Source organism: Xiphophorus couchianus, chromosome 4 (assembly GCF_001444195.1).
Source record: "Xiphophorus couchianus chromosome 4, X_couchianus-1.0, whole genome shotgun sequence".
Taxonomy (NCBI): Eukaryota; Metazoa; Chordata; class Actinopteri; order Cyprinodontiformes; family Poeciliidae; genus Xiphophorus; species Xiphophorus couchianus.
Genome location: NC_040231.1, coordinates 9,661,343 through 9,689,115, shown reverse-complemented (window position 1 = coordinate 9,689,115; position 27,773 = coordinate 9,661,343). Strand labels below are relative to the sequence as shown.

At 38.9% G+C, this 27,773-nt stretch overlaps 2 protein-coding genes across 2 annotated transcripts; one reads left to right on the top strand and one right to left on the bottom strand.

Moving 5' to 3' along the window:
• The first annotated feature begins 2,356 nt into the window (after nt 1-2,356).
• On the top strand, nt 2,357-5,230 carry LOC114143565 (growth arrest-specific protein 1). The gene has a single exon (XM_028015722.1). It carries the CDS (start codon nt 3,005-3,007, stop codon nt 3,743-3,745), a length of 741 nt encoding a protein of 246 aa, XP_027871523.1. The 5' UTR covers nt 2,357-3,004; the 3' UTR covers nt 3,746-5,230.
• A 4,124-nt stretch (nt 5,231-9,354) lies between these two features.
• Nucleotides 9,355-27,417, bottom strand: ulk3 (unc-51 like kinase 3). The gene is made up of 17 exons (XM_028015729.1): nt 27,307-27,417; nt 26,629-26,770; nt 26,325-26,465; nt 25,547-25,667; nt 25,236-25,331; nt 24,877-25,020; nt 23,123-23,205; nt 21,974-22,129; nt 21,742-21,847; nt 21,578-21,618; nt 20,182-20,284; nt 17,688-17,752; nt 17,016-17,094; nt 15,353-15,393; nt 11,862-11,909; nt 11,660-11,723; nt 9,355-10,294 (listed from the first exon to the last, which is right to left on the bottom strand). The coding sequence occupies exons 2-17, from the start codon at nt 26,731-26,733 to the stop codon at nt 10,278-10,280; spliced, it is 1,410 nt and encodes a 469-aa protein (XP_027871530.1). The 5' UTR covers nt 26,734-26,770; nt 27,307-27,417; the 3' UTR covers nt 9,355-10,277.
• Nucleotides 27,418-27,773: the final 356 nt, after the last annotated feature.

The window sequence follows — 27,773 nt, the reverse complement described above, 5'->3', positions numbered from 1 at the left end:
TCACTAATGATTAACAATCTACTGAGGGATTTCACAGAACAGTGGTACTTAGATTAAATTAGACATAATTATACTCTGTTTACTGATTACTTCTGAAGTGCATGTTTAAACATGCAAATTATTTATTCATGTGTTTGTTTGTCTAAAAGAAGTTATTGTAGCCTTGGGTAAATTTCATCTTGGGCATCCAACTGTTCTGGGCAGCTCCTGCAAAAACTGGCACAAGCTACATGAGGGGGTAGACGTGGACCAACTTTACCCCCTCAAAAAAAGAAGTTAGTTACCATTTCAATGGCAGGAAAGCCTGAGCTATTGCTGGTTTTCAAGTGTGGTGTGAAAGGGAATAGCTGTAAAATATATTGATGCTGAACCCCTCCCTATTGATAGGCTGCAGTGCGTGAACAATCTTCAGCCTGGAAAGACACTGGGCCACTGCATGGCCAATCTGACACAATTAGGGTGAAACGGGCCAGAAAATAGCATTCTCCCCTATTCTCCTCTCTCAATCGGGGCTTAAAACTGAGCAGAATGACAGAGAGGGAGGGGTAGGGTGACAATTAGCGAGGAGCTGTAAGAGAAAGCAGCCATTCCTGCTCTGGTGAAAGCTGGAGCAGAAAAGTTGCAGATGTGACCTTTCTGTAATGGAATGCATTTTGCAAGCTCCCCTCCTGGCTGCTGTGTTTTGCGAGAGGAAGCCAAGGGGGAAAGACCACACAGATTCGTGGTTTTGTGCAAGCAAAATTATAACCAGTTTTCATCCAGCCTGTCTCTTCCTACAGTGCCTGGTAAAAATCTGCATAGCTCTTGAACATTTTCACAATTTGTAACATGCCAACCCAGAACTGGGTACACAAATGCATCTCAGCCTTTCCTGGATTAATTATTTGAAGAACCACATTTAGCAGCAGCTACAGCTGCCATATTTACAGCTACGGTGTCTGAACTGGATTTAGGTCTGGACTTTGACTGGGCCATTCTAACAAAGGAGTGTATTTTGAGCGAAACCATTTCAAGATTCAAGATTACGTTATTGATCCCCACAGGGAAATTATTTTGTCCAAATAGCACAGAATAATAAAAAAAATGTCAGAGTTAAGAAAATAGGAGATAATCAAAGTTTACTCTCACATGTTTGCAGTAAGTTGAACTTGCCTCAGATGTTGTTGTTGTTGTTTTACTGTGGTGCCTTGTATGTAGCTCCATCTATCTTCCCATCCACTATGATGAGCTTTCATGTTCCTGATTAAAAAAAGCATCCCTACAGCATGATGCTGCCACCACCAAGTGACCATGTACAATGTTAATTTCCCTTACTTCCTTCTACATATGCTCTCTATTCCCTATGGCATGTGGCTACATACTACAAATGTTATATATATATATATATATATATATTCTTCAGAATAATCATTGGCTTCTTTGCTTCATGTCTGACCTGTCATCATTCAGTAGGTTTGCCGTTGATCCATATCCTTTTACATGGTTCTGAATTAAAAAGTGGTCCTTGAGATGTTCAAAGTTTAGAATCTCAACCTGCTCTCTGCTTGTTGTTCACAAATGTCCTCTAATACAGTGGTTCTCAAATGGGGGTACGCGTACCCCTGGGGGTACGTGGAGGTACTGCAGGGGGTACGTGAAGCTTTTCAAAATATCTTTAAAAAATCAGTAGGCTCCTCATAATAAGTCTTGGGAAAAATTATTTTGTAAAAAGTTCGATAAAATATAAATGTGTGTTCATGCACTGAAATTTATATTCAGTACTTAGTTTCAATATCCTTTAAAATAAAACGGTTTGACTGGTTTTATACCTTCCTGGTGGTCACCGTCTTCTGTTTTTCTTTTTTGTTTAACCATGCAATGTTTGTAATATGGATGTATTTGTCAGGTTCACTGATATAAGTTGTTTGGCTTTAATAAATCAGACAGTGATTTTACAGCACTGTACCTCTTTTTAATTCCAAAAATGTTTTGCCCGTGTCAGGGGGTACTTGACTAAAAATATATTCTTAAGGGGGTACATCACTGAAAAAAGTTTGAGAACCACTGCTCTAATAAATCACCTTCACAGAACAGCCGTGGTGATACAGTGGTTAGGAGTTGATTTTATTCACTAATTTGGCGACTTTTGAAGGCAACTGATTGCACTGGGTTTTTTAATGAGGTGTAAAATTAAAGGTAAACACAAACGCCACAAACCTGACAGACTTTTTTTTTTTCTTTTTTTGCGATAAATAAATAAAACTTATATTAATTTCCTTCTAACTCCACAACTACGCACTACTTTGTGTTGGTCTATCACATAAAATCCAAGTAAACCACACTGGAGTGTGGGCTTGAATTTGACATGTCAGACAGTCTGATTACTTTAGCAGTGCGCTGCAGTTTTCCGGATTTGTGGCGCTGGAAGTGGGTTTCCAATCTGCGACCAATCATTGACCAGGATAGTAAATGAAAGAAGAGAAAAGGAGGGGAGCCAGAGAGGGGGGGGACTTTTTCCTTTCTTTTTTTTCGACAGAGGGAGGGGTGTTGTGGAGAAATGCTCGGCGAACCGTGAAGCGTTACAGCCAGAAGCAGGACAAAGACGCGCGTAGCGGGCAGCATGATAGAACTATGTCTTCAAAAACAACTCTGGGAAGCGTGGATGGATGCTGAAAGTTATATTTTTGTGTGAAACGAACCGAGGAGTTGTGAGAAACATTAGTACTAAGAGCGGAACTCTTGCTGACTTTGGATAGCTCTCAGACTGCAGCCCGGAGGATCCCGGTTTGGAAAGCGCACACTTCCAGAGATGACTGTTTCTGCGCTCTTTCTCTACTTCGCATCCGCTCCTGGTTGTTTCTGCTGTTACGAAGCCCAACAACAGGAAGCAAGACCAACACGGGTGCAAGTTTGTGGAACATTTGTACAAACACCTCGTTGGTAACAAAACCTCTGTCGGACCTTCGCTTGTTTGACTTGTTCCGATCCTGATGTGCACGTCACACGCCTCAAACTTCAGCCAAGCATGAGATGTCAGTGCAGCTCGCTGGCGCTTCTCCTGTGGCTGCTGGTGGCTTTGGACGCCCAGCTAGTCTGTTGGCAGGCGATCCTGAAGTGCCACAACGAGCCCGAGTGTGAGCTCGCCTACAACCAGTACTTGGCGGCATGCGAGGGGAACATCCACGGGACGAGGAGCCAGTGCCCGAGCCACTGCATCCAGGCGCTGATCCGGCTCAACAACACCCGCAGCGGGCCGGATCTGGAGACCTGTGACTGCGTTCAGGACCCGGACTGCCTCGGCGCGAAGCGGGCCATAGAGCCGTGCCTGCCCCGCAGACACCCCAGCGATGCAGGGGGCATCGGCTGCATGGAGGCCCGCCAGCGGTGTGAGGAGGACAGCGGCTGCCACGCCTCCCTTTCGGCCTACCTGTCGTACTGCGGGCAGCTGTTCAACGGCAGGCGGTGCACCTCCAGGTGCAAGGCCACCATCCAGCAGATGCTGTTCATCCCGAACGGCATGCTGCTGAACCGCTGCGTTTGTGACGGCGTGGAGAGACCTTTCTGCGAGGTGGTCAAGGACAACATGAGCAAGCTTTGTTCCATTGGGGACCACAGCGTTGCTTCTGACCAACCTGAAGTTGAGATCTACGACTATGAGGATGATGATCGAAAAGTTGACAGAGAGGAGGGTTACACTGACAGCTCCTCTGCGTGCCAGAGGTTACCCAGCTTCATGATGTTTGTCTTTCTATGGATATTATTCTGAGGAGATGGATTGCCGACTGGAATGTTCGGATTTATCAATCAAAGGGAGATCTTTTTCTTTGAGAGTGCAAACCCCATGATGAAGGTTACTGCTGGGCTTCTCTGACATAGAGCGCAGAAGTGTTGTCAAGAATACCGTAACTATTTTCTTTTACGTGATAGGAAATGACCTGAAGCAGACTTTGTTGGGAACATTTTGAGTGCCTTTAAACAGCTCTTGTTTACTTGGTTAGCTTTCATTGCTTCTTAAAGTGTGGCTTTATTAAGACTTTAGGCAAACACTGGAGCCATCCAGCCTCTGTTTGCTCTCCTCTCCATTGCAGAGGCCTTAGCATTGTTGCAGTAACCACACTTCAAATATTTGTGGGAACCTGGACAGGCGAGGGTGTGGGTCTGACTACTTAAATTAACTGAAGTGCTTCTCTAGCACTCCTGCTTGTCCCCCTCCCCCATCCGAGATTGTTTTATTGAACTCTTCCTGACTTTTCCCCACCCTTCTCTTCCTCCTCTCTGCAGCCTGGATCCCCTAAAAGCTTGTAAAAGCTCCCTGACGTTATTATTGCTTTCACACGGCCACAACACTTTGAGAAAATCTGTCAGCTGCCAAAATGGGTGAACATAAAATGTCTGCATTTTGTTCTCAGCATTTGCTGACGTCATCAAATAGCAGAATTTTCTTTTAACCCAATTTGTAGTTTAAAGCACAAGGAAATGTCTTCATTTAGTGGAAAACATGACATTTAAACACAAGGGGAGTAAAATCATTATCTAAAACACACACTTCACAATTACATTAAAAAGTTATGCAAATATAACATTTTAAAAAATGAGCAACTGAGACATCCAGGCACCGTGGGGAGTTAAATGTGTGTTTCTGCATCTTATTTAAGGATATCTTAATAGATTTTTTGTCACCAGTTTCTTTTGTAAATATCTGTAAACAGGCAAAGCCCAAACTAGCACAAGAGATTGTTACTTGCACAAATTCACAGTGAGGTTTATTGCTTTCAAACACGTGCCTTGAATGCTTTTACAGTACTAGTTTTAGGCTGAGTGAATTAGCCACGCACCACATTTAAACCAAGGTGCTAATGTGACCCATATAAATGTCTGCACCAATAGAAAACATGATTCAAACCAGACATTTTTTCACTCTCATCCCATCTCTTCTTTGTCCGCCTTATTTTTAGTCATGGAGGGAAAGTTGCAGTGATGCCGCCATCTTTGCCACTTGAAATTAAATCTTGAACCATGTTGTATGTTAAGTTATAAATCTAGAATATGAAGAACATGTATCTATTTTACAATTGTGTGCAGCAAAAAAGGTTTCACCTACATCCAGTTAGGATAAACACACAAATGTAGATCAGATTCAGTGTGAAGAAGCCAGACAGTTTTGCATTGTTTCTAGAAAAGTAGCAATAACATGAATTCAGAGAAAGCTCTTCCACATGGAGGTTTTATAATAAAATATGTATGACCTAAACAAGTGTCATGTTGTGTTTTGACAAAGGAATGAATCAATATATGGAGTTTTAAAGACAATATGTCTGGGTTATTATTTGTTTGTCATATATTTCGTCAGAATCCAAGGAGGATTTTTAATCTGTAGCAAAGCCTGTAGTGATTCCACGGACATTTGGAGCTGATTGGAACAAAAGGTAGTTCTACAAGGTTTTGACTCAGTGGGGATAAACACAGCTGCACCCAACTCTTAATTTTTTCATGTATTATTTCCCTTTTCACTTCACAATTATGACTTTCTTTGTGTTGCTTTATTGCATTAAACCACAATAAATAACAGAGGTTTGTTGTAACATGAGAAAATGTAAAACGTTATACAGGTGCAGCCACTATTGCAGGGCATGGTGAAAGGATAAAGCAACGAAAAATACATATTTTGTCATCCATCTATCATGTGCATTCATTTGATTTATTTTGTAGCAAACAAAACAAGTTAAAGATATGGCACCAGATTATTTTTATTTAATAGTTGGACTATTGCAACTAACAGATCATCTGGTTGGCTATTTTTTAAAAACATTTTCAGTAACATTCTAGATATTCAAATTGTTTTTTAGTCATGTCATTGAGTTGTATCTGATTTCCCTGAGAAAACCATTTGAATGCCCAGATATTATTGTCCTGGAAAAAAATCACTTCATCAAATCTTCTACTTTCAATCATTGTAGCACAAGAGTTTTTTTCCATCACCGCCTCTCTTTAACCCACTAGAATGTTGTTTTGTTTCTTTTTAGGTGGTAAGGATTTTTCTAGTCTGACCTTTCTGCCATTAATTACTGCAATTCAACTTCTAAAGATTCTGTCATATCTGTGACTTTTTATTCAAAGTAAAACAGCTGATGTCTTCCAGGTAAAGGATTTATACTTCTTTGCACGGGGTTTGTCAGTATATCCTCATGCTCTGATTGACACCATGAAATACAACAAATGACCACCAAAAATAAGAATTTATTGTTGGTCAAACTGTCTGTCCTGTTTCAGTGTTACACTGTCTCACTAAGCCCTGCATGTAGTTGTTTTCAATGCTGATTCTTAAGGGATTAGGTCAGTGTAATTGAAACCTAGTGAGGAATTTTAAGTGTCTAGTTATTGCTCAATCCACTTTTACTGGAAACAAATGGCAATTCAGGAGTCTATGTTAAAGCTTCAGTTAAAATGATACCATCAGCCCTGTAAGAAAATCTGCTAAAAGCTTTACTTGGCATTTCGGACGCCAACAATATGACCCACTTTAAAAGCGAGTTGCCATTTGGGGCTTCTTCTCCGCCTTCTAAGATATCTACAAGTCATTGACCAACTATAAAAGAGCCATTAGGTGTTGCTGCTTAGTGTGAGCAACACATCTGTTCTATACTTTCTGTCAGAGCGGAACAAATGTGAACGGGGAATAGCAGGTGGGAAAGAATAGTGGCTAAACCATCATTTGTTTGAAGGCTGGTATATTGCCTTGTTAAAGTATTTATACTGTTTGTACTTTTTCACAGTCATGCCATCTTAAAATCAAAATCTACAATATATGTTATTTTGATATTATGTGACAATCAAGCATTAAGTAGTGGATAATTGTGAAGTGAAAGGGAAATGCCATGAAGCTTAAAAAATGTTTATTAATAAAAAAGTAGTCTGAAAAGTGTGGCATGCTGTCTAACCAGCTTGTTGAAAATGGCAAAATATGACTTCTTAAGACTTTCTTTCAAAAACAGCTGCATGTATAATAACCATAAATTACACACAGATAGACTCTACCAGTTCTGAAAGTTACTGGTTGCACTGGTTTATTTAGGGGGATCAGAGTAAACAGTACTGAATACACAGGCACTCCACACTTTTCAGATTTTTATTTGTAAAACAAAAAAGAGAAAATGAATGCCAGAAATCCCTCCATCAGAATTACATGTTACTTTGTGTTTGTCTATTGTATAAAATCTTGATCAAATACTTTGAAGTTGTTGGACTAAATGTATATAAGTTGATGCTGTGAGAAGACTTTTGCATTCCACTCCATGTGAGCAAACAGGTGGTAGAGTTTTGTGTCTTCAGCATTGAAAAGATTGTCTTAATTTTGTTTTAGCTGAGGGATGGCTCTGTGACAGTGAGAGTGATTTAAAGTGACTCATAGCTACAGAGCAGCATTATTACATCCAGTTTACAGAGGCTGTCTTCAGTTCAGTCTGTCTTAATCACTGCCATGCATCCCAAGGTTCTCCAAAACAACCAGCCCACCCCCTCAAATCCCTCCTGGCCTCCCTCCAGCCAATTCTGGGAGCAAAATCAAAACAAACATGGCCAGAGAAGCCTTGGGGACTTGAGTGTTTTTGGTGGGGCTGAGGGTTACAGAGGCAGCAGTGTGCTGGAGCCCATTTTCTAAATTATCTTTATTCAACATTCCTTTAAAACAACCCTCAACCCAACCACCCCAGCTCCATAGACCCACACTCTTCTGTCCACGGCTCCAGAGTGAGAGCCACCCCGGGGATTTCAAGGCTCTTGTCTCGCAGAAGAACAGAATGTTTCCTTTATGACAGCTGTTGGAGCACAGTGTATGGCCAGCCTGCTCTGTGTGGAGATCATGAGGTCCAGGTTATCCAGTCCAAACTGCAGAGACCTGTCTTTGTGCAGGACACTGATATCAGGTCCACTCAGGGAAGAGAAAGGGGGGATTCTGGTGTGATTGGAGCTGAAACAAAATGGAGGCCAATCAGAGCCACAGAGGTACAGGTTGCGGTTGAGGGTAAAACTGGGTTATGTTTTTCATCTCTAGATGCTCCTCCCTGAGCTGCATTACTGGAAGAGCATTCACAAAACCTTTTTGGGTTTTTTTGCAGGGCAACATAAATTGGCAGCACTCCCAGAATTAAGCAACAAAGAAATCACAAGGGTCACAAATGAAGCCAAAGTTTTCCTGGCAGCAACTAGGTCATGTCCTGATTAAAGCAAAGAAGCCGAGCCAAACGGTGATGGCACCCACAGCCAATTAGAGCTACGAGCCGAATGGTTCTCCGTCCTGGATGTTTCAAATTGGAGCTGGTAGCTCTCTCTTTTACAACAAAAGCTTTTACAGCTGGCGTGACAGGTGGAACATGTCTTGAGTTTTCTGGGATTTCATCAGTTTTTGAGCCAGTAATTTCAAATGTGAGTTCTACACGGACAAATTCCTCCAGAAATGACGAAGATTATTTAACAACATACAGATTGACAGAATTTAAACATTAATGAAACAAATGGGGGAAGCTTTCAAAGAAAAGATTTTCAAAATGTTTTGTGCTGATTCCTGTCATTATATGTCAACATTTTTTTGCTTATTTAGGAACACATGAGGAGCAGCGAATACACAAAGGTGATTGACAGTGCCAAGATCTTCTTCTTGGCTCTTATTAGCTGTTTCTGACAGTGCAGTGTATTTCTGCAGATGACAGCATGCCCATAGGCAGAGGAACTCCATTTTTTCGCAGATGATATGTCTCATATTGTAATGTCACAACATACTAATAGTTCTGACAAATATGTAGAAAGCATTTCTTATAAAAGTTACATACCGCAGCTTTAAAATTCAAAGTGTCATTACCTAATAAAACCTTAATAGGTAAGAGCATAGTAGGATTAGTTCATCGTGGCTCTGATTCTAGTCATGAGAAATATACTTAAATCTGCTTGTGATTTGTTTTACATTAAAGTTATTCATAAAAAAGCACAAATTTCTTCTTCAGTTTGATATAGAAAAATATCAAACTGATTAGTCTATGAAGTTAAATAAAATTTATTGTGGAAGGTTTTAGTTTCAGGCTATGTCCATTCAAAACAGTCATATATTAGTAATTTCTCATAACATCTTTGTTTTTCCAGGATACTCTGCTTACACCATGGAGTCCATGCTTAGCTCTGGCATATGATCCCAGCCGTTTTGCTTTCAAAGATCGACCAATATGCAGACATTTAAAAATGTAACTGTTAATATGTGGTGTCGACAGTTGGGCAGAAAATAAAACACTAACTTTGAAGATCAGATTTTTTGCATAATATGCATCTTTATTATCATTTTGTCTCCCAATAAATACACAATAAAAACAGATTTGGTATTTTATTAAAAAAAAAAAAAAAAAAAGTAAACCATACAGCAGTGTGGAAATTGCAGCTGCCTAAAAATCTTCCCTTTAGGAAAATTTTTTACAGCTGGATCCAATGTACAAAAGAACTCAGCATATCTGTTCAACTTGTTAATCTTTAACAGAAGCCTTGAAGGATCTGTGAGGAGTTCAGATACAGATCACCACCCAAACCTAAACACAACGCCAGTGCAAGTGAAGCAGGAGCCACACCTCTGATGAGGATTCAGTCAGGGATGAGAGCATGATGAGCCTGTGGTTGACCCACAATAAAGGCAATGGAGAAGTGCTTGCACAAATCTGACTAGTTAACAGTACGTTTCTAAACACCAGTGATTAAACATTACAGTTCATATTTGATTGTGTTTGCATTTTGTGCAACTCCTAAGCATGCTGAAAGGACCTGTAGATGTCGTGTGATAACTAATGCAGCGGTCTCAGTTTAACTCATTTAGCATAACAGTGTTGGTATTGTCAGACAAGCTGTCCAGAATTTCCATATCAATAGTGTGTCTGGAGGAGGGGATTGAGGCTCAGCTCGCTAACAACACACAGTAAAAGGCAGGAAACTTTCACATTCACCAGTGTGCAAATCCAAAATTCAAGAGCTACTTTCAGGACTTTAGCACCCTCCGGTCTCCCTTATTAAAAATGAAACAACAACATTTAAACCAAATCCCTTACCTGCCAATTCATTTGGTTTAGGGACCTTTAAAGCAGCAGCCAAAACATTGTCCACCTTTGGTTGGTAACCGTCACATGCCACCCAGATAGTGAGCTCAGTTGGTTAGGATACAGTGTGCTTTGGCCCCTGCAAAGGCCTGGTGTGGTGAGGTCGCCATGTCCATCCTGAACACTGATGGACGACCTACAGGGCATTCCCGGGTTTCACAGCTGCTGCTCCGCTCACTGCAAGCTGCACGCTGAAGAGGAACAGGAGACTCATGTTATTCATCAATGCCACACGCTCCAAATAAAAAGGCTTCCCATCATATTTTAGGTAATTCATAAGGGCAGGGTGGTAATCACATTTGTCATCATGTATTATGTGATGATATCTTTGAAAAGTTAATTGATTTCAGTAATCCAATACAAAAGCTCATTAATTATACAAATTTGTTATGCACAGTGATGCTTTCTGAGCATTTATCTCATTTGATTTTGAGGATTATGGTTTACATTTAATGAAACCCCATAATTCAGTTTATTAGTAAGAATACTTCATTTGACCAATAATACATTACTTTTGTAAAGTGACACGGTGGACAAACACCAATAAGGTTTTTAAACACTTATGTGAGAGGAACTTTGTGTTTTTGCCCATTCTGTTCTTTACCCTCAGTTAACAAGTCTTTGAGGGTCTTTTGTACTTTAGAAGAGGCTATATTCGTAATAAAAAAAGAACACTGCCTGCTGCTCTGCCGTCTCAGGGTTACAGTGTGATGATTCTCAGCATTTTGCTGCATTTTCTGGTGTAGTCCCAGGCCACCAGACAGGCATGGGCGTTGCTGCGACCCACTCTGGAGCAGCTGCTGTTGGATCCAGGCCAGCTGGTAAGCCCGACTGTAGTTTGGTTTCATTAAAACAACAGCGGCAGGGTAAGAAGCTACATTCTTCATAAAGCTAGAGCAGCCTGCTGACTTCTTAGTGCCCTGCCTCCTTTCCTTATTTTTTTAAAATTCATAATTCCTGAGGAATTTATTCCTGAGAACAGGATATTGTCTGGGCTTTAGGTATCCACTAGCAATCTTGGAGTTAAGCCCAGAAAATACTCTGAATTAGGACTTTGTCTATATATGTAACCACTGTGGAGATCCAGGTACCGTATATTAAAAACCAAGTAATGGTACGCTGTGGTCCGGCTGCATATGAAAATATGTAACAACATCCAGCCGCTGAGTATTTAATAGAAATAAAAAACTATTATTTCTCCAATGGTTTGTGTTTTAAGGGTCAGTCTTTTTTTTGCATCATATTTTATTTTCAAAAGTTGGGCTTTACAAGAGCACCGAGCTGCACACGAGCTGCACAGAGCTGTCCAAAAGCAAAATCAAAGAGCCTGAACGCCCTACAGGGTGGCAAGCAACACAGTAAGACGATGGCTCATATTTAACCAGTGGAAAAACCGTTAATGAAAGGATATTTTATTGCAGTTTGTGGCACCAAATGCTTGCCACATTCCTCTAACAGCCCCGCTATGTTTTTACTTATCAGCGTAGCTGCAAACACTAGAGTACAACGCTGTTGGTTTATTGAAATGGTTTACTCAGCGTAGCAGGGAAACTCACAGCTTCTGACAGATTCTGCAAGACATTCCCGATCCAGAGACACATCCCTCTCACTCTCTTCCATCTGAAAATGAAGACAAACAACAATCTACTGAAGTTCATCATCAGCATTCTATCAACCAGTTTATTACCATTTAAAAAGAAGTCAAAATAAGTAATTATCCTTAGATAATTTCTTGATAGTAAAACCAGTATATTTTACCTTGATATGCTTCTTGAGGTATTCAGCTCGGGTCATGAGGCTTTTTATCTGACAGGAGACATAAAGGTTCCCATAAATAACATTATGCGCCTTGAAAGCAAGGGTGTGTTCACTACAGGTTTCTAACTTTTATAGAGAGCACAATTTTTGCTGATGTAATTTTAGTGATGGCTCCAGAGGCAGATGTGGGGAATTCATCTAATGTAATCAAATATCAGTGCAACATGTGACTCAGAGAAAGTGCAGCTGGCCCAGGTTTTATTCCCATTCCTGGGTCATTTACTGCATGGCCTCCCCTTCTTTCAAACTACTAATGAGTAAAGGCCACATGTGACAAAAAAAAACACTTAACCCCCCACAACTTACTAAAATATCCAAGCTATATTTAAATATTTTCACATATATTGTCAGAACAAAACCCCCAACAAGTTTAACATACAATACTTTGCAAAACAATATTTTTTTTCAAACATTTATTAGGTTATATTATTGGTATGTGTGACAAAGCAATACAAAGTAGTGCATTATTGTGAAGTAGAAGGAAAATGATACAATGGACTATATCTGCTATATTTACTAATCAGACTACTAGGAGGGAGTGAACATATGTGCACACCACACATTTAAGATGCTTTGTTTTCCTTCCACTTTCAAAAAAATCCCAGAGTTTGAACAGTATCAATAATTTTGCATAAAGTGACTCTGACTACAATCTGACATTCTAACTCTTGCTAAGGTTTTCCGCATTTTTTGCAACTGGTAACAGTTGTTGGCAGGTTGCTATAAATCCTCTGGTGATCCAGAAGGTTCTTGAGTCTGTAACACCTGCATGCATCATCAAACCTTCTTGGGTTGGGGCATGCTGTGGTGGCGCAGGGGGTTAGCACACCCCACGTTTGGAGGCCTTAGTCCTCGACGCGGATGTCGTGGGTTCGACCTGTCTGCCTACTGTACAAAAAATACGAGCCACTAGCGCCGCAAAAACTCTTTATGGAAAAAAAAAAAAAAAAAAACTTCTTGGGTTGAGCTGCAGCAACATTTAAAGTTTGAACTAACAAACTGCAAACACCTAAGAACTCTGCAACGTTCCTTCTAGAATCATTAGATGAAATAATCATTTTAACCGCCGGTTCTCAGGATCCGGTACCGATCCTGATATTATCTCACCACAGGACTTTAATCAGGATCCCTCTAATCAGCAAGAACAACAAATGTGGGAGATATATATGTGTAAGCGGAACCTGACACTGAAAGACACCAGGACAATAATAACTATGAGAAGCCAGACTAAGAAACTCTAAAAGCAGGATTTTCTAAAATAGTTGTGAACACAAACTGAGGCAGCGTGTGTCGGCTGTTTCGGGTTCTAACAAACACACATGCTTTTAATTTACCCCTCTCTTCCCGAACACCGCCTCCCGATGCTGCATTAGATTATTACAACCGCATCTGAATTTACTTAAGGCAAGCACCCATAAAACTTCAAACAGGGAGGTCCATGAGGTCCACTCAGCGCCCTGCCCTCCCTTTTTTTGGTTGGTTGGTGAAATATGATGTTTTGTTGGTTCAGCTGCTAGATAAACAATGGACCAAAAGAAAACACTTACAGAGCATCAACAGCAAACCTACACAGGTAATAAAAGACTCATTTGAGGGTTCTGAGGGATTGTTTCTGTTCTAATGTAATCTTTCTAGATTATGAAAATGTACAATCATGCAAGAATTTTCTGATATTTTCATTCGATTCTAAGAATTTTAAATTTTTCTTCATTATATATAAATTTATACAAAAAGAAATTTTCTCACCAAAGAGCTCTATAATAATGCAGCTAAACAGTTTTGGAAACTCAAATTTAGCATGCTCTAGATCTGCTATAAAAGCCTGAGATGTCATATTCTTGAGTAAAATTCGGCTTGCTGATTACATGTCTGATAAAGGTCATTCATGCCTAATTACTAATTTTGGCTGGGCAGTCAAATCGAGGATGGCAGCTGGTGGTTCTCTCCGCCATATGAGAATTATAGATGGTGCTGTGGTGTTGGCAACTTTAACTGCTGCAGAAATATCTCAGAGTTGTGTCATTATATTCATAGCTTGGTTTGTCTTGTTCATGTCAAATCTTATAACAGAGTAAAAACGGACAGGTTCTCATGTTTTCAGTATCTGAACTTTTAGAGGACACAACCAGCTGTAGCTCATAAAGCTGCGTTGACAAGATAGATCTGATATGACAGCTGTGTCTCCTTAACTGTCTTCAATAAACTTCAGTAGGCACATATGTATGTATTAGCAGAAAGGGAAGGACCTAACAATGAACCATCCCTATACTTTTTCATGTGACATAATAGTTGAATGTGTTCAATTTAAGAAACTGTAAGAAACAATTTAAGAAACAACAGTGGCTCATTTTCACTGACAGACTTTACTGGCTCCATGAAATTCATTAGTGATGGTGTGTTTATTAGGGGTGGACCGATTTCAGTTTTCTGGCTGATCAGCAATTGCTGAAAAGCCTGATGCGATTTTGGATGATACCGATTTTTTTGTTTGAACAGTCGCTAAATAGAGCGACAAAGTCGATAAGTTGGCAACAATGGGGTTACTATTGTTAAGCGCACACATGAAAAAGTGAGCTGGTGGGTGAGTCTGTCAGTCAGCCCCCTCTCATAGCAGAGCAAATGTATGATATGTAGATAGGTAGATAGGTACAGTTTCCAGGAAACTGCAAAGCAGCCAAAACACTGAGTTACTTTAAATCAAGGCTAAACCCCACTTGTTTAGAGCTGCATTTGATTAAAAACAACTGGAACATTGATTAATACATCTGATGATTACTCTTGATGATTTTGATGATGGCATTTGACAAAATGTAATGTCTGATGCTTGTTTCATAGTTGGTTATGTTTTTATCATGTGAAGCACTGTGAACTGCCTTGACTTGACATGTAATGGTTGCTATGGGGACTCAGTGATCCTAAGAAGCCACTCTTTGCTCTATTTTCCAACAAAAGTCGAACTGAATTGAATATTTCTGCCTTGCTGACAATTTAGTTTTTTTTTTTTTTTTGGTTTTCTATATCTTCTTAAATGTGAAGGCCTCCATGGTTTATGGTTGCTGTTGTCTGTCTGTTTTGTTTGGTTTGCTGTGACAAAACACAACCTGATTAGACCAATCATGGTTAGGAAAAACAATAAAGTTCCTGAGTTGTGAAACTTAATTACCTGAATAACTCACTTCACGGATGTAAAATATTGTCCATAATTGTACAATTTAGTTTAGGCAAGAAACTATGATTGCTTTCACACATAGTTAACATAAATATTTAAAATCATAGAGAAGAGATTGATCCAAATGTGTGATTATAATTATGGAGGATGACTTATGTTGTTTTCCCCCTCCTTAATGTTGAGGAAAACAAATATGGTTCATGTGATGGTTATCAGCGAGCTTGTTGGTGCTAAAAGTAGAACCATTGCTTCACCCACTCACCTCATTGTGGAGCAGCTCCCTCCTGCGACCCTGGGGCTCAGCTGGATTGAGTAGAGAGTGGGATAAAAAACAAAAAGAGCAGAGAAATAATGAAACTAAAATAGGTGGGGAGTCTAGTACCTAATCACTTTTGTTCAAGAAGAGGCAAACTACTAGATTGGATTTCACTAGCGTTTTGACTGGAGGCTGAAGAAGTGAAAATTGTTCTAATCTAGGCCATTGTTTTCGCAGTCAGTTGTGCTGGAGGGTAGAGTGGCAGAAAGAGGGGAAAAAGGAGGAGGGCTCTGTGGCAGGGAGGTGCACTGGGGAGCTGAACAGCAAAGAGCTTCTGGGGGAACAAAGAACCAAAGTTTTCTCCCAACAATCACTGTGGTGGAATCTGCTGCACAACATACCCTGACAGTGGAGAAACAGGAATTACTTCTCCACAGACAACTTGGAGACCTTTCTTAGCACATCTAATTTGATGTTGCTTACATAAAGTGTTTCTTCAGTTTCATCCCCACAACACATTTAAGCAATAAAGTTGTGGTAACTGGGATAATAGTTTTTTTTTGTCTCCAGGTTTCAGTAACACACACAGTTGAAATATGGTGTCTGAAGTGGAAGCAGATGACAGAGCTTTCATACCACACACAGGGCACTGGCAGCCCTTCTCATCCCAGCTCAAAGCCACATCTGGATGACTCTGTCCCACCTCTTCCATTAGGCTGATCTCCCAGATGAGCTCATGAACCAGGCCTAATGGATGCCAAGCCACAGAGTGAGTTGCTGGAGTGTCTTCAGTTACTCCCATGTCTGTCACTTAAAAGACTCCAAATCTTCATTACTCCTTCTTAGTGATCTAATCTCACATTTGAAGTTTCGCCTCTTTCTATCTACATACGATTTCTGTAGTATCACATCGTTTGGCAAATTTGTAACCTCATCTCTAACAAAGCAGCCCTTCCCCGCTCTAAAGCTGGACAATAAATCAATACTTTACATTGCAAAAGACTCGTAATCAAAATCAATAGAAAATACATCTGATGGAAAATTCAATATTCAATATAGAGAATATTCATTGAACTCCGATCTGAAATTGCACAGCATTCTAGGGAATATAGGCAGAGGACAGGCTTTAGTCAATCAACCTCTCACGCTAAGCTAAGATGAATGACATCAACTCACTCACTCATTCTTTGGTTACCTAGCAACAACATGTTGAGTAACATGAGCAGGAGCAGTTAAAATTTCGCCCCATGCTTCATAACTACTTAAAAATAAAATGACGTGGACTGAAAACTATGGATTAAACAGGAAGTGTTATGCCACTTGTTCGCCAATATTTCATAGTATAATATTCAATATCGTGATACGTTTTTCAACCCTTCCCCACTCACTAGGCTCATTCTCAGAATGCAGATGAATAATACGTTATGGGAATATAAAATAGTGTACATTTCTTCCTAAAATATTCCTGAACTTAGCTTTGATATCAGGTAAGTTCAGGAATTGAACTTACCTGATAAAAGTCTGTATTTTCTTTATCAGGTAAGTTTACCAACTTACCTGATAAATTAAGTTTAATTTATCAATATTAATGGAATATTAATATTGCATTAATGCAATATAGAATATTGCATTAAATTCAGAACATTATGCAATAAATGCATTTGGTTACCTGCTAATGCCAACAGTAGCTCTCCTAAGCATTGCTGGTACATATCCAAAGCTTCAAGATCATCTGATTCATTCTCCTCCTATGAAAGCAGATTTAGATGATCAGAACCTGATTTGATACTGCCCAAATCAAATCACAATAAACAAGTCCCATAAAAATCACATTATTTATTTATTCATTCTTGTGTTTTCTAAAGGTTCAGTTTGTAAGGACAACATGGTGAAACTGTTGGAAAAGTATTCACACACTATTACATTGGAAATGCATTTGGGATAGAGCAAAATCATGAGGATCATATCCAAACCTTCTTAGTAAAGAAGCTCTCAAAAGTGTGGTGTGCATTTATATTTAGTCTCCTTCATAATTTTTTCTGTGGATTATTTTTATTTTATGTCTTCAGCAGTAAATTAAGCGTGCAGTATTTTATTAAAACAAAGTGAAACAGGACACATTTTCATAGGAGTTATTGCCTGAAAAGGAACCTCAGACAGCTGTCTTAATAGTGGGTGTATTGTTTCCTAACTTTCTGGGGAAAAAATGCTTCTAGTTTAAATTCATCTAGAAAATGACCATTTTCTAGAAAATGGTCTAGAAAATGCTTTTAGTCTATTCCCAGCGACACCAACAAGAACATTCTTCAAAAGCCCTTGATGTTGTCGCTCAGTGTCTAACCTTAGCAATAGCTGTAGAGGCCATCTCCAAGGCAGCAAGGAGACGTGGTTGGTCTTTAGACATTTCTATAAAAAAAAATATATACATTTCTAAGTTCAGTAATAGTGCCTGTGAAGAAAAAAAAAGTAGATTACAGCTCACAGTCATTTAACCCATAAAAAGGACTGCTGAAAACACCAAGGATTCATGATTTGGATAAATTATCAATAACATTAAAATAAGCAGAAAAACAGTGCATAAAGTTAAAGTCAGTAGTTTATATACAGTATTAAATGTCATCAAGATTAATTTGGTGGTTTCAATAATGTATTTGAACTGTCCTCAGGTCTAATAACTGTTTCAAGGGTGGAATAAACAAAAGAGGCACAATCTCAGTGAAAAAAAAAACTGGGTTCCAAAATTTGAATGTAATGCAGATTTTCTCCACACTTCTGCATACAAACAAACAAATATTGCAAATATTACATTTTGAGTAGTACCATCATCAAGATCATCAATAAACGTTGAATATATTGGTCAATGTTCCATTTATTATGGTTTTAAAGCAACTCTAAACCACATTTTCTTTGCAGTCAATAATAAGATCCTGGCACAATTCTGGGGCCAGTCATCTTGCCACATATTTTAGAGCAAAAGCAAAGGCACTGCGGTTGTGGCCTTCTAGACACTAAATGTTAGCATGCTTTGTCCATTGCAAAACCAAATTTGTTGAGTGACTGGAATCATTGACTTGCTGGAACACTGTGCCTAAATTTCAATCATCTGACCCAAACTATCACAACCACTTAAAGGATTTTGGTTAGGATGTTAAAGAAAAACCCAGGAACCTCCAGGGTTCAAGCTGTTGGAAATATTAGTTTAATTATGCTAGTTTTAATTATGTATAACTTTAGCGCATGTTGAACTATTAGACTGATCCTGATTGTTTTGAGTAGGCCTCAGTTTAGATTAGTTTTAGACTCATGGTTTAATAAATATATAACTTAATCAGTAGAACATTTTTCTTGGATATAATGATCCCGATTTGATTAAAATTAGTCTAATCAGTAGTTTTTTATATTAGAACACATTCTTAAGAGTGTAGAAGTTATGTATTCATCTGAAAATGTTTTAGCTCATTATAACCAAAGGAGTTGAAAACTAATCAGAAAATATTGAATGTTTCGGCATTGAAACTGCTCATGTCTGTTTTATCGGAGTTTGAGGATATTATATAAAACGTGTGCTAATTTTTATAGTCAAAATCTGCTGTTTGATGCACTGGGTCAGAGGAGAAGTCAGGAGAGCTCTTTGCAGTACAGAAACCAGTTTGAGGCAGTTTGAAGGGATGAAAAACATGGATGATCAACTTTGGTCTCGCTTTCTTGAGTAAAATGTTTCTGTATGAAATGAACACATCTATTGTTTGTATGCTGGGAAAGTACGCAGGGAGGATAGCTTAGACAGCGGATAGATTCATCTCTTGGCCTTGGTAACACCTGCATGGTCTCTGGGGTGCAAACAGCAATACATCATTACGGGCTGTTTGAGACCACCTCTAAACTGTATGTTAGAACGCATCAGACAGTAGAAACACGCCTTGCTATGAAAGTAATTGAGCTAAAACAGCTGGTCAGATCACTGGGGTGGCATTGTCTTAACTGCCACATGCAGTGGTCTTCGAAGGTGCGTCTTTGTATTTTTGTATTTTTCTAAGGTAATTAATTTCTTCTTTGTGGCTTTGGTTTTCTGATTATTATGATGAGCTGTTGATGTGATTTTATGCACTTGATTGTTTGAATAAAATTCTGGATGATTGGGAAGTTGAACAGTGACTGTTGTCTTTATGGTTTCACTTTTACACACGGACCTGGGGAGACGAGATAACAACGAGCAACAGGTAGAAAATATCTCGTTTTCTCAACAAAGCATATTATAGAAAAGAACTGTCAGTATCCACTGAAGGTTCAAGTTTAACATCAACACGGACTGAGACGTTTACTAGAGGTGTGCCGATCATAATCGGCCGATTTCCGTGAAAAAGTGTATGATCGGTGATCGCCGATCACTGTCTCTGGTTGCCGATCACCAAAACGATCACCTGTATCTCACTTCTCAGCCTGCGTGTGCAGCTGATCTCCTCTTTCCTTCACACTGCGCAAGCGCGCAGCAACAAATCCTGTCGTGTGGAACTCAGGTGAATTTATTACCAGATCATTTTTTAATTTTGCCAGATCACATAGTATCATTTGTAACTAATGCGAAAAATAAACACTCAATCCAGGCGATAGGTAAAGATCGGTGATCGGCAGAAATCGGCCTCATGGGTGATCAGTATCGGAATCGGCAGCAAAAAACCTGATCGGAGCACCCCTAACATTTACCATTTAAGTTTTGACCTACATTTAAGTTTCACTTGAATGAATATAAATTTGGAGCTGCCCACATGGATACGCCTTCTGGAAAATAGTTTTAAGAACTATTTGGAAACAAAGACAAGGGGTATGCTATTTACCTCGGAGAACATCTCTGGATGTCTTGGCCTCCTCGAAGCTCCGCTTGTTGTCCGAAGCGAGAAGGGCTTTCAGTTCCTCAGCTCTCGACACATACTGCCTGACCTGTGGGTTGAACCCTTACAATGACTTCTTTGATCAACAAAACATTTTTCCATTTACACTGCATGACACTAAAAAGGGCCGTTATTGTGGTCTAAAACCAGGTGTTTCAGTTTCATTGTCCAACCCCTGTATATTGTTGTTATTTGTAGTGTTCAGCAACATATCATAATTGCCTTTACGATACCCTATTTAAAACCTCAACAGCTGTTGTGCTCAAAAGAGAAATTTGTTTGAATGCCATCATATGTCAACATCAATGCCATCATATGTCAACATCACTCTGATGTCATTTTATCAATTCAGAATAAAAAACATAAAAGGTTTACAATAATCCTTGCTTAATTGTAACTTTAAATAGTGAGTGATGTGTAAAAACCCATGCTTGAAAAAGAGTGGAGACAGGCCTAGTAACTGCATACTATTTTGTAAAGAGTAATATACTCTGGATATTTGTTCTCTATCTCAGGCTAAAAAATGGGCTTTAGAAAAAGTGATAGAATCCAAGTTATTATTAACTGTCAAATGTGATAAATCTCTTGGGCTACCCCAAGACTGCCTCTGATTGGTTGTCATGACGACTCCTCCCCTGGAATAACACACTGCAAAGAGAAAAGCTCAGTCTGGGTTCTGTAAGTGTTTTGGTTGAACACATTTACTGTTGTCTTGTTTTGCTGCAGAAAAATATTTTTTGCCTTTCTTCCATACGTTGGAGGTTTGCTGTTCATTCATTGGTAAATTAAAACCATGGTGCTTAATTCTTTCTCTAGCCATGTTTTTGTTGCTGAAACCTGAGACGTTTCAGCAACAAAAACTTGAGATTCATCTAACTTTGTATTTCTTTCCCCCACATTACCATTACGTATTTGAACTTAAAACTAGTCTATGTGTTTATTTCTCTAGGATGTTGAAAGATCAATAAAATATTGATAAATTTAGACTGTAATCAGTTTAAGATGTTATTTTGAAAGTTAGTCACAACACTGCCTCCTTTTGGCACTGTTTTTAAAGTAATATTAGAATTACTATCTTCTGTTCTGCTTTTTTGTTTGTGCATTTGTTTTGCTTAATTAAATCATTAGTAAATATACTTTAGCTTGAGCACAACTACTTTTAAATTATTGTCTACTAGCTCATAATGATTCTTCTCATAATCTTAGTTAAATTATTTTTGATCCTACGTAAATCTTCTCCTTGTTTAATCCTTTAGATTAACTCTGAGGTTATGTGGCTGACATAAAAATGATTTGCTTAACTTATTCATGCTACGCATATGAAAAGTTCCTTTAGGCATACCTTCTGCCTGAGGGCATCTTTACGCTGTCGGTCTGTCTCATCTAAGGAAGAAGTGGAAATATTTCAGAATGAGTATTCCTTCTCAGTTTATTGTTTTTGTGCAAAGAACATGCTGTGTAGGAGATAAGCTACAGACAGGATATGAAAGTATATCTTGCCCTTACAGTGAATGGCGGGGACGAAGTGCTCGAGGGCACTGCAGTAGAAAGACAGTGCTTCGGAGCGCTCCCCCTCCTGGTCCTTCTGCACGGCCTGCAGCACCAGCTCTTTCTTAAAATACCAATGAGAAAGAAAAATCTGTCATTGTGAACTATTAAAACCATGTAAAATAATAATCGGCCTGTAGTGTTTGTGGTGCTAGTTTGTCCAGAAGCTGATGTCTTCTCCTTCTCTTACTGCTTTCACTATGCTGTCTGCGCTTGGCATGTGCTCCATATCCAAAAAAGGGTGAGTGAAGAACTCCTCAAAGGTGATCCGGGTATCTGGATTTCGCTCGAGCAGCCTCAACAGAAGGTCTCTGCAGTCCTTGGAGACTCGGGCCCCAGGAGGGAGCTAATGCACAAAACACAACCTTATTATGTTGCACGCACTTCACAGGATGATCCAAGAAAAGAAAGGACAGTGCTTTGTTAGCATAGAACCTTGTGTCTCACATCTCTACGTTCTGACAAAAGATGACCTTTAGAGTCAATGTGGATCCCTGGATAATGCACAACGCTCTAATGTGATTCCACAAGTCAAAGCCTAATGCTTACTTGGGAATTCACTTGGCATGAAAGCACTTCTTCATCAAAAGTAAACACAGTCTGAACTTCCAGATGCCCAGTTCAAACAGGGCTTATTTTGTATGTACCAGAAATCATAAACAGAAAAAACTTTTTGTTTAAAAAATATCTTGCACATCACTAATCTGAAATCATATATGATAAACATTCAGACACATTGTCTTCTAACACAGTGCTTCCCAACCCTGGTCCTCAAGGCACACTGTCCTGCATGTTTTAGGTAATTCCTTGCTTCAGTCCAGCTGATTTCAATTGATGACTGATTAACAGGCGTCTGTTGAACTGCAATCAGTTGAATCAGGCACATTAAAGCAGGGAAACCTCTAAAACATGCAGGACAGGACGCCTTGAGGACCAGGGTTGGGAAACACTGCTCTAACAGATACAACTAGTAGTTTTGAACATCATATCTCTATATGCAATTCTCTTCATTAACAAACCTGTTGTAGATGTTATCCCAAACAGGCTTTCTAAATATAAGGGACGGAACCAGTCCTCTCCACAAATATAAAAACTCTGCCATCTAGTGGTATAAAGGAAGATTGACAAGAAAGAAGCTTCAAACATGACTACACTGATGCCTGCAGGGAATTTTAATTTCTCTCATTCCTACTCAGTCTGATTATGTCTGTATATCGGATTAAGAAATTAAAGGCAATTTAAAAACAATTTTACTTGTACTATTCCAGACTATGTTAAAATCTGGCACTGTTTGGAGGAACAGAACTGACTGCAATTAGTTTAAATTGTAAATGTTTACCTCGACGCGTTGATTGCTTCGTATTTTCTCCTCCAGTTCAGCATATGACTTTGATGCAAATGGAGCTCGTCCAAACAGAGCCTCTGTGTGTATAGAAATAATGGAGAAACATTTACAGATAGGGATAGAATCTTCATCATATCAAACTAAATTAATGACATCAAGCTGATATTACCTGTCAGCAACTTTAAATGTAAAGTTAACAATACTGCTCCCCTCCTGCGTATTTTAAGCTACTTTCAGAATGATCTGTTTTAGGATCTCCTGTCACTTTAAATCAAAACTTTCCAGACACCAAAAAGCATTAACTTATTGCCAGTTTTGAGTGTAGGGGCTGTTTTTACAAGCAGTAGAGACCAAAGTGGAAGTACAAAAATGTGAAATATGTGAATTTTGAATAATATGTCCCCTTTAAGGTCTTTGTTTTGCTGGGAGGTAACCTCTGCCTCGGTCTCAACTCTTCTGCACCTCTGGTAGGTTTTCTATCACAATTTTCCTGTGTCATAGTAACTCATACACTACATATTGAGTGTAGTACTCCCTCTTCCACCAGAAAATGTATTATATTGTTTAAAAGAAAGAACTTCCATAAAGAGAAAAATTGCTAAGTTTTATAAAAGATCTGTAAACTGCTGTAAAAACTGGCTTTAGTTGATCCTTCTAATATTTCCTAAGGTCATTTATCGTATTAATAGGTCTGTCACAATAACAAATTTTGATGGACAATAAATTGTCCCAGAAGTTATTGCAATTGTTGTTTTGAGACCATTTTCAAGTGATATAATAGGAATGGAATAATACAACAAATATGCCCTCTGAAATATCAATACACTTTAGTGTCTGATGAGCATTTAACACTGGAAATGGAAGGCATTTTAAACACACAAAATCTATAAACAAATGTATGAAACAACAAAGAAAATGGGTAGTGAAGTCTTGTAAGCAAAATTGGCCTTCAAAATAGGGAAAGGTTGAGACCAAAGAACTTACCTGAGTATTACCCCTTTAAAGTCATCTACTGTATTGCATCTTTTACATTTACCTGTTCTCAGAGTGCAAATTAGTCACACTTCATTTTCTCTCTCTATTCTAACCAATTTCCACAGTATGTTGCATGTTTAACATTTGAAAACAGGAATAGTCCCAAGAGGCGCTGACTGGCTGCTTATTGTTAATCATCCTGTGGTGCTCATTCAACTCATTGCTTCTCCAACTGGAACATCACTGAATGCAGTAATGCAGAGGAATTAACTAACTAAGTTCAATAGATTGATGTGAAAGTGCTAATTTTTTAGATATTGCATAAAAGAAATTAAATTGAGTAGTGAGTTGTGTTTGAGCTACCTGAAAAATTCCAATTTTCAAACACAATCTGGTGTCAAGAGCTCCAATCAACGGAAACAGCCTAGTTTGTGGCTGCAACATTATGATTTTATTACTGTAATATTAATCCTATAAAGGGCCATTCACCAGCCTGCCATTACATGATTAATGGTGCAATTCTGTTCTGACCTACTGAGCGCGCTCTTTCAAGCCGACAGGTCCATTCGTGTGATTAATCTTTTCTTGTGAAAAGGCAGCCCTGTCAGGTTGTTATTAATAGCCATTAGAGGGGGCTCACACTCCATAGCTCAAGACCTGAGCGGTATATATAAATTCATGTTAGCGAATGAAGATACTGTAAATGGCTAATCTGAAGATGTGCGTTTTTCATCTTGGAGGATTTCAAAAGAGATTTTTTAAACAGCACTCACCGTAAAGAATGACGCCGACTGACCACAGATCCACTCTAGAGTCATACTGGCGTCGGCAAACCATCTCAGGAGCCATGTAGAGCGGAGAGCCTCTCAGCACACTCTTCTCATCCCACGGTGACATGTACTGGGCAAACCCAAAATCTAGACCGCAAGTCAAAATTTTAAGCAATATGTTCTCTGTAAACGTTATTCCTTAAAATCCCAACAAAACACGCCGAGGTTTGTCGTTTTAACCTGCATAATGGTAAAAATTATCAAAGAATCTACATGCTTTTGCAAGGGATAGCTTCTATTAATTGTTTGTGTAGTAAATTCATAAGGGTTTGTGTTCAGTTTTTGGGTGGGAATGAGATCACCTGCCAGTTTGAGGACCGAGCCGCTCAGTAGAATATTCTGGGGCTTCAAATCCAAGTGTGAGATATTCCGCTCATGAAGAAACTGAAGAGCGCAGGCTGTTTGTGCACAAATATGTCACATAAAAAGACATGATCAGAAATGCTACTGGCTCTAAAAAGAAAAGTATACATTTTAAACAAATCATGCAAAATAATTAAAATATATTAATAGCAGAAAAAAGAAAAAGTTTCAAACCATATTTCTTTGCATGGTTGGGCTTAAAGTGTGTAACATTTGAAAATATGAGTTGTTTAAACTTGGAATGCCTTACCCATCTGCTGCAGGAAGCGCCGAGCCACACTCTCAGGTAAAATCCTGCGACTGCGAATAAACCGGGAGAGATCTCCACCTGAACACCATTCCAGGATTAAATAAATGTTCTCCGCATCCCACTGAAAAAAATAAGAGAAGAAAAATATTAAAGATTAGCTACGAGGTCTAAAATCTTCTGATTGCATCTTTCAGCACTCACATCACAACGTGAGTGAGCATAAATAGTGTCTCAATTGGAAACACTCTTCTCCCCCTGGTTAATGAAAAATTTGATAGATAAATCAACAACATGTCTTATGCATGGCGAGGATAGGTAGCTTCAGTAGGGCGTATACAACCAGACCATTCAGGTAATTGAAGGTGCAACTTGTGAGAACAAACTTTGTCAGGTAATAAAATGTTTTGTTTTTAGTCTTTAAAATGTTATGTGTTCTCTGATGTCCAAAGATGATGTTAATAATTAATCACGCTATCCAAAAGTTCCTCCTGACTGTTTACCCATCTGCTATGTATAGAGTTTCAGACATGGATATGAACACAACCATCATAAGGTAAAAGTCTGAAAGTCCACATCTGAAAAGAAAAAGCTGTAAATTAGTGACATATGGCATTCAAAAAGAATGTTAGGCATTCAAACCTCACCATTTTGCTCTACAGAAACACAAAGCTGCTTGATGAGCAAGATTGTACACACTATTGTGTCAAAGTACAACGCATACTTTCACATGCTAAAATTGGATGTGTGATTACAAAGCAATTGTTCTACAAGCACATACCTGGAAGTCTTTGAGTTGGACTATATGAGGATGACGCACAGTCTTCAAGATTTCAATCTCTGTGAGAAGGTTTTCTGTTGAGGCCTTGTTGAGAGTTTTCTTCCCTACAACTTTCACTGCCACCACTTCTCGACTGTTCCCCTGTTAGATCACAATGAAGAGCTTAGATTTCACTCTTTAAAACTCGTAAAGACCATCAAGACAAATCAAAACAGAAAACTTGTAAATTTGAAAAAAGTAATATTAATAAGAAACATTTAACTTATATAGACATACAGAAAGGCTTCCTCTTTCCTAAACCCACCTTTCTGTAGGCTTTGTAGACAGTAGCATATGTGCCGCTGCCCAGGCGCTCTGTCAAGATGAAGTCTGCTAGTTTTGGAGGGGCAAAACTGGAGGTTGAGGCCATGCTCACAGAGCAACATCAGAGGTTCCCACAGTCACTTCTGTGATGCAAAGTCAACATGTTGCTGTTAAGTATTACACACACTGATCTTCAACCTTTAGTTGGCGGATGAGATCAATAGCTTATCCACATCTCTCTGCTTTATACTGGTTAAATTGTCATAATCACTGGGTTTATAGCTCATTTATATTATAGAAGGCTTATCAATACGCAGCACTGACTCATCTCTGTACACAGGTATGTAATATACTAAGTTACTGTAACTGCAAATAGCTGTTGCTTCATGTAGCTCGAAAATATGATACATGTATACGATTTAGAGACGCGTGTTAAAGTCTTTAAAACAAGAAAACAGCAGACGGGCTACTTATAAAACTAAATCTGTTTCAGTTGTTGCTGTTGCTGTGCTGGCTACCCAAACTGCAGCTAGCTAAGATACACCACTGACTGCACTGGGAATACACAACACCAGTGTTTTACGTCTCTTGCCACCTTTAAATGCAAATTAAACACTCATAACGTTTCGTGGTTAATAAAAAAAAATATGTAAGACGTATTGAAACAATTTCCACAAACCTCTTGGCAAATCCACCGCACATGAATGAAATGTTTACATTGCTGCTGACAGGCAGCTGACGAGGAAGTCCGTCTCAAACTTTGTTACTGCCCCCCAGTGGAAGGTTCTGCTATTGCAGCTTGATGGGAGTATTTTTGTAAGATTTGTAGAGTAATGTGATCTAACCCTTATAACCTCACTCAAGGTTTTCTCCTGTGTTTTTATTGAACTTTATTCGTTAAAAAATAACAAAACTATCTATCTATCTATCTATCTATCTATCTATCTATCTATCTATCTATCTATCTATCTATCTATCTATCTATTCCTATGAATTAACATAAGAATATTTGCTAATAAACTATGTGATCACATTTTTTTTTCACAGATTGTTCAGTGTAATAAAACGGCAGTCATCAGAGATTCCTTAGCCTGTTCTCTACATGCTGTAACATTCAACTCTAGTATTTAAGGTTTAATGTCCCCT